General features: G+C 33.0%; 1 protein-coding gene and 1 long non-coding RNA gene across 13 annotated transcripts; one reads left to right on the plus strand and one right to left on the minus strand.

Moving 5' to 3' along the window:
• LOC107614651 (ribonuclease 3) lies at nucleotides 237-3,689 on the plus strand. 12 transcript variants are annotated; one of them, XR_002353324.1, is made up of 6 exons: nucleotides 237-707; nucleotides 1,721-2,058; nucleotides 2,244-2,466; nucleotides 2,654-2,754; nucleotides 2,850-3,074; nucleotides 3,277-3,689. XR_002353324.1 is itself a non-coding variant. In XM_021110492.1 (5 exons), the coding sequence occupies exons 3-5, from the start codon at nucleotides 2,421-2,423 to the stop codon at nucleotides 3,561-3,563; spliced, it is 558 nt and encodes a 185-aa protein (XP_020966151.1). In that variant the 5' UTR covers nucleotides 249-707; nucleotides 1,721-2,058; nucleotides 2,244-2,420; the 3' UTR covers nucleotides 3,564-3,628. The 12 variants fall into 12 exon arrangements, 8 of the variants coding, with proteins under 8 accessions (XP_020966151.1, XP_020966153.1, XP_020966152.1 ...); XR_002353325.1 differs by having other exon boundaries at nucleotides 2,657-2,754; XR_002353322.1 differs by having other exon boundaries at nucleotides 240-707; nucleotides 2,684-2,754.
• Nucleotides 626-1,714, minus strand: LOC110266240. The gene is made up of 2 exons (XR_002353326.1): nucleotides 1,066-1,714; nucleotides 626-908 (listed from the first exon to the last, which is right to left on the minus strand). It is a non-coding gene; the product is annotated as an uncharacterized LOC110266240 (long non-coding RNA).

Here is a 6,404-nt window from a genome sequence, read left to right on the forward strand (position 1 = left end):
TTTCTATTTAAAAAAATAAAAAAAAATAAAAAATACAAAACGGACCATGCGATTTGTAGTTTTTTTTATCAAACAAATCGGAGAGTCCGATTTGTACTTTACTTTTTTTTTCAAACAAATCGGACCGTCAAATTTGAATAAAACACCATATAAAAAAAACACTTAATCTTCCCAAAACAGTGTATTACACATATATTTATACAATATAAAAAAAAATTAGCCCAAAAATTGACAGCATGTGACTCAGTTTAATATACCAAGCTAGCTATCTCCTCTCTACCGGCCTTTTTCCCCCTTTCCCCAATCCTATCTCCTCTCTCGACTCTCTTTTTCAGTTTCTAGTCACTCTCTCCCACGAGCTCAAGCTCTCGTCAGATCGTCTCATCTCCGGTCTCTCACCTCTCGTCTCCGGTCTGTCAAGCTCTCCCTTCTCTGCACTCGCTTCGCCGGCGGCAGAAGCAGACGGAACCGCATCTGGTCCCTCGGGTGGTGGTGGTTGTCGTCGTCTTCTTGCTTCTCACAGTCTCTGTCTCGCACCTGGTCTCGATCTCTCCCTTCTCTGCGCTCTTCGTCGCCGGTTGCAGATGCAACAGATCCCGGTGAGCTGGTCTTGGTTGTCGTCTTCTTTGCTTCGAGCCTTGCCGTCAGCTTCTCTCTTGCCATTAGCTTCTCCTTTGCCGTCAGCTTCCTTCGTGCAACCCAATTCGGTGAGTTCCCCTTGTACTTTCTGTTTCAATTTTGTTGCTACATCACTGCACTTGATTTTGTTGTTGAAAGTAATTTGTTGCTGAAATTTGTTAGCGATTATCATGAACCTTGAATTTGTTATTGACTTGTCAAAATAATCACTTAGCTTCACTTGTATTAAGTTTGTTAGTTGCCGAAAATCATTACTTAGTTTATTAAACCTTGTACTTGATTTTGTTGTTGAAAGTAATTTGTTGTTGAAATTTGTTAGGGATTATCATGAACCTTGAATTTGTTATTGGCTTGTCAAAATAATCACTTAGCTTCACTTGTATTAAGTTTGTTAGTTGCCGAAAATCATTACTTAGTTTATTAAACCTTGAATTTGGTGCTGTTTTGCTGAATAATCACTTAGTTAAATTTTTTGTTGTTGTAAATCGGTAAATCATGTTGGATTTGTTACTTATTATCCTCACTTAAGATTGAATCTATTGTTGTCTTGCTGAAATAATCACTTATCTAGATTTTTTGTTGGTGTAAACATATAAATCATCTCTTGAGATGAATCTTTTGTTGCTAAAAATTATTATAGTTGAATTTGTTGTTGAAAATGAGGTTCATGCTCTGTGCAATTGTTCAGTTAAATTGTTGTCCCATACTTTCTGTTTCTATTATTATGAATTATTTTTGGTATTGATTTGTGAAAGATACACAAATGTAGATATAGATGCAAATCAAAATGAAGGAAATGTTGGTCAAGCTTTAAATTTGTTTTATGAAGATATAGATGCCGACTTGAATTTGATTTATTGATTGTGTTATTTTTAGTTTTTTCTTGTTTTTTAAATCGAGAAAGTATTTTGTATTATTGACTAGTTTATTATTATTTTTCTTGCATTATTTGTTATGTCTAAGAATTGATAGTTGATTGTTATTAATATATTTATGAAGACATATACATTTTAAGTTTCAATTTTATTTTTATAATTTTATATTTTTATTTAATTATGACCGGGTCAACCGGGTGAATTAGCGATCCACCGGTTGAACTAGTGACCCGGTGACCCGGTTGTATGACCGGGTCAATTACCGATTCGGTTCTGATAACTATGCTCGAGAGGCAGAGCCTCCTTCTCACTCTCACACTCACAAATCTGCTACCGCCCACCGCCACCGCATGATTTCTTCCACGTCGCCGGCTCCTTTGCGCCACGTCCTGGCTCCTGTGCATCTCCGGCACTGCGTCATCACCTCCGTCCATGAGTCGCCTTCACTGTGTCGTCGCGTATTCTTTCTCCTGTGCCGTTGTGCGTCTCTTGCCCTGGTCACTTCCTCATCCGGTAGGGCTCGGGTTGCTGCTGCCTCCCTTGAGTATGGCTCGTTGCTTACCTTTGCTTCTCTTGATTTGGTTTTGCCTGTCTTGAATTTGAGTTGGATATTGATTGAATTCGAATTTGCTCCCTTAATTCTTTACGTTTAATTGATAGATTTTTACATTTACATGTGGTTTATATTTTTCATTGTTGAGACATATTAAGTTGTGTGATTTATTACAGATATGACACATTCATACAAGAATCTTTTACAAGAACTGGTTCAAAAGGAAGGATTTAGCCTATCTTCTTATATTACAAAAAGTTCAGGCAAGGATCATAATCCGACATTTGTTGCATGGGTGAAAGTTAAAGGGGAGGTTTTCCCTGGAAAAGAAGCCAACCAAGAAACAGGCAGAGATGAATGCAGCAAAGGTGGCTCTTTCATTCTTAAAAGAACAAAAAGGTAGTTTCATAGTTTTCTATTTTATAATATGTCAATAAATATAGATGCTGAGAACTGATCATCGTTGAAATGCAGTAAGCGAACTTCTGCACAACTTAGGGATAAATTCTTTTTCAGAATTCCTACTATTGTTGTTGGTAGTGGTGGTATTGTTCTAAATGGAAATTTATTGCATTAATCTTTGAAGTAGGTACCTAATTCATTGTTTCCCTGCTAGATCTTCCGAAGACGGCGAAGAGGCCTGAGTCAGAGAGGAATTAGCAGCATTCTCTCCTGCATCTCTTATTGGTCTAGAGCAACTCTTTAATTGGCAGATTCTTGCATTTACATGTGGTTTATATTTTTTATTGTTGGGACATGTTAAGTTGTGTGATTTATTACAGGTATGACACACTCATACAAAAAACTTTTACAAGAACTGGTTCAAAAGGAAGGATGTAGCCTGCCTTCTTATATTACAAAAAGTTCAAGCAATGATCATAATTCGACATTTGTCGTACGAGTGAAAGTTAAAGGGGAGGTTTTCCCTGGAGAAGAAGCCAAAACCAAGAAACAAGCAGAGATAAATGCGGCAAAGGTTGCTGTTACAATCTTAAATGAACAAAAAGGTAGTTTCATAGTTTTTCATTTTATAATATGTCAATAAATATAGATGCTGAGAACTGATCATCGTTGAAATGCAATAAGCGAATTTATAAATTCTTCTTCAGAGTTCCTACTATTGTTGTTGGTAGTGGTGGTATTGTTCTAAATGGAAATTTACTGCATTAATCTTTGAAGTAGTGACCTAATTCATTGTTTCCCTGACAGACCTTCTGAAGACGGCGAAGAGGGCCGAGTTAGATAAATTAGCAGCGTTTTCTCCTGCATCTCTTGCTGGTCTAGAGCAACTCCTTAATGACACTTATGTTAATCAGATCCAAGAACCAATTGATTATCACAAGAGAGTCGATCTAGTTCACAAATTCAATATGATTTCTCGGAAAATTTATGGTAACTATTTGTTCATTACTTCCTTCTTTGATAATTTGTTTGGATATTTCATAGGAGTTGCGCAGCATGACTGTATTTCCACATTCCCACATGAATGGATGTAATGCTACTAATTATGTAATCTTTCTTTAACTTAAGTATCAATTTTCTTCACAATTGTGGAATTGAATACTATTTTACTTTTTTTTTTATTAAAAAAGCAACATAGGAAAAACAAGTAGTTCTTCGTATAGACCATTGAGGCATTGACTCTAAACCTTCATGATTCTTTTGCCATTTTGATTCACTTTAGCTCATTTATTTTTTTTTTGTTCTAAGGATGTTATTTTGGAAAAGAAGCATCTTTTGCATTTAAATCTAATAGTTTCAATGTTAAGAGAATTGTGAAAACGCCATTTCTTGTACATCAATCATTTCACAAATTGAATGCTATTATCCGAGACGGATAATCCCCTTATTCCAAAAACAGAAAAAATGACCGTAATTCAAATTAATATGACCTTCTAGTTCTTGGTATACTTTCGCTTATTCTTTCTTCTATTATTGGTTGATTCAATGTTGGTTAGTTTCTAGTCTTTTTATAAAAATTGTCTCTCTAACTAAGATTCAGTCAATTTAGTGGTAACATCTCTACTACAATATACCAACTTCATTCTCTCAAGATATTGGATCTTTTAAAAAACATATTATTGGGATCAGTACCAAATTATTTTGGCAGGCATGCTTTCTAAAATTGAATCATTTGATTCATTCCATGTTCTCATTCCTATGGTTAGCTTCGCATTTGGGTTCAGTATTAATCTTATATATGTTACTTATTAAGAACTTTAAGTTGAACTATACACACTCCATGTGTGTTATTGACCTTTTATATAATAATTTATTCGAACCAGTGCCATCAGAGTTATTTATACTATTAGATTGCTGTCTTTAAATCTATCCCACAATTAATTGATGGAAAAGATTTTACAAGATATTAACAACTTGACACTGTTGGAATCTCTTGATCTTTAACCAACTTGGGTTGGTCGAGTGGTCAGCTCACTCGTCCGCTTAAGTAAGTGTTGGAGGTTCAAATTCCGCCGCATGCAGCAACCCATTAGACCCTTAAATAGAGTTCAGATCCGCAACGAATTAGTACTTGACCTGTCGGGTTGGGAGATACCATAGGCAACAACAAAAAAATCTCTTAATCTTTCAAACAACTTATTTTCAGGACAAATTTTTCAATTCATATCTACTTTTTTTTTTTTTTTGAAGTTTTGAACCTCTCATGCAATAATTTTAAAGGCAAAGTTTTACGGAGACCCAACTTCAAAGTTTCACAAACTTTAGTTATGTGAAAAATTTAAAATTTTGTAGATTACACTCACAAAGATGTCTATAAGATGAGAAATCACACTAAATAAAAAACAAACAAGAGAAGATGATGACGATGATGTTTGCGACAAATTTTTGGATAGTGTTAATTGCAGTTTTCTTTAGTAGAAGATTTCGGCATTCATATTTCAAATGTTTAGGAAAATTCTATGACGTGGTGATCCAAAAGTTCAACTTTACTTTCTAAAGTATACATCATCAAAAGCTCTCGTAGTGGCAATCGTAAGTAACTTAACTAATTTTTATTCAAATTTTTAAATTCGGTGTAATATCTTTAATTCTCTATGGATATATTTTCTTCTATTCTTTGCATGCCAAAGGTTTATTCTTGTACTTAAAGGGTAATTTTAAAAAAACAAAAACACAATTTTTATTCACCTATGCCAACACTCAAAACATACACTTCTTGTATAGCTCACTTGCACCTTTGCTTCTCTCTCACTTAGGCTTGGTTTGGTAAAGCTTTTGTTTTTTAAAAGTAACTTATAAAAGCTGTCTTTTAAAAGATAGCTTTTTAAAAGCTGCAGCACTTGCATTTGGTAAAATCAAATTAAAAATAACTTTTAATAAGTACAAGCACTATAATTATGTTTGGTAAAACAACTTTTAAAAGTTGAAAAAATTATAATAAACATATTTATAACAAAAAATAATTTTTTTCAAATTTTTTAAAAATTTATATAATATTTTAAAATAAAATAATGTTAAAATAAAAAATTCATAATAAACATAAATATAATAAATAAATTCTTTTATTTTTTAACTTTAAAATTTTATATAAGTATCATAAAAATTTATTTTATCCTAAATATCATTACTAAAAATAAAAAATAAAAAATATATGAAGATTAGGTTGAAAAATAAAAAATATATGAAGATTGTGTTAGAATTTGTGAAGGTTAGGATGAGAAGTTAGAAATATACGAGGATTTCAATGGCAATATAATAGTTAAAAAAATTTGGTAAGCATAAGTCAGCTTTGAAAAGCTCCCTCTTAGGTGCTTTCAAAAGCACTCCTAACTTTTAAAAGCTATAAGTACAAGCACTTGAGCTTTTTAATTTACCAAACGCAAAATGACATGCTTGTGCTTTTAAAAAGCACAAACACCTCTTAAAAAGGCTTTACCAAACTCAGCCTTAATTTTCACACTACACTATACAAGGAATTCTGAAGCATATTTCGGCTATCAAATCTCATTAAGCAAACTGTAGAAGAAGGTACTAAACTTTTAATCCTTCTAGAATTAGTGTTGATATTTCTTTCGTATACCTATTGTTCAAGGTAGGGTTAAGTATCCATTTTAAAGTATATATACACGTATAATGATGATAATAGCCAATTTAAAAATGCACCAAAATATTTATAAAGACCAAAATCATAAATCCATGCACTAGCTAGTTAATGAAATGCAAGTATAGACTGAGTTCTGACCATATATATATATATACTAAATTACTAATACTCAAGTAAATTTGCAAGGAATTCTTATTTATCTTTGACTCTCTACATAATTTGCAGGATTTGGGGGTGCATAATTATTTCGCTAAGTTACCAAGGTTTTCCA

Source organism: Arachis ipaensis, chromosome B09 (assembly GCF_000816755.2).
Source record: "Arachis ipaensis cultivar K30076 chromosome B09, Araip1.1, whole genome shotgun sequence".
NCBI classification, from domain to species: Eukaryota; Viridiplantae; Streptophyta; class Magnoliopsida; order Fabales; family Fabaceae; genus Arachis; species Arachis ipaensis.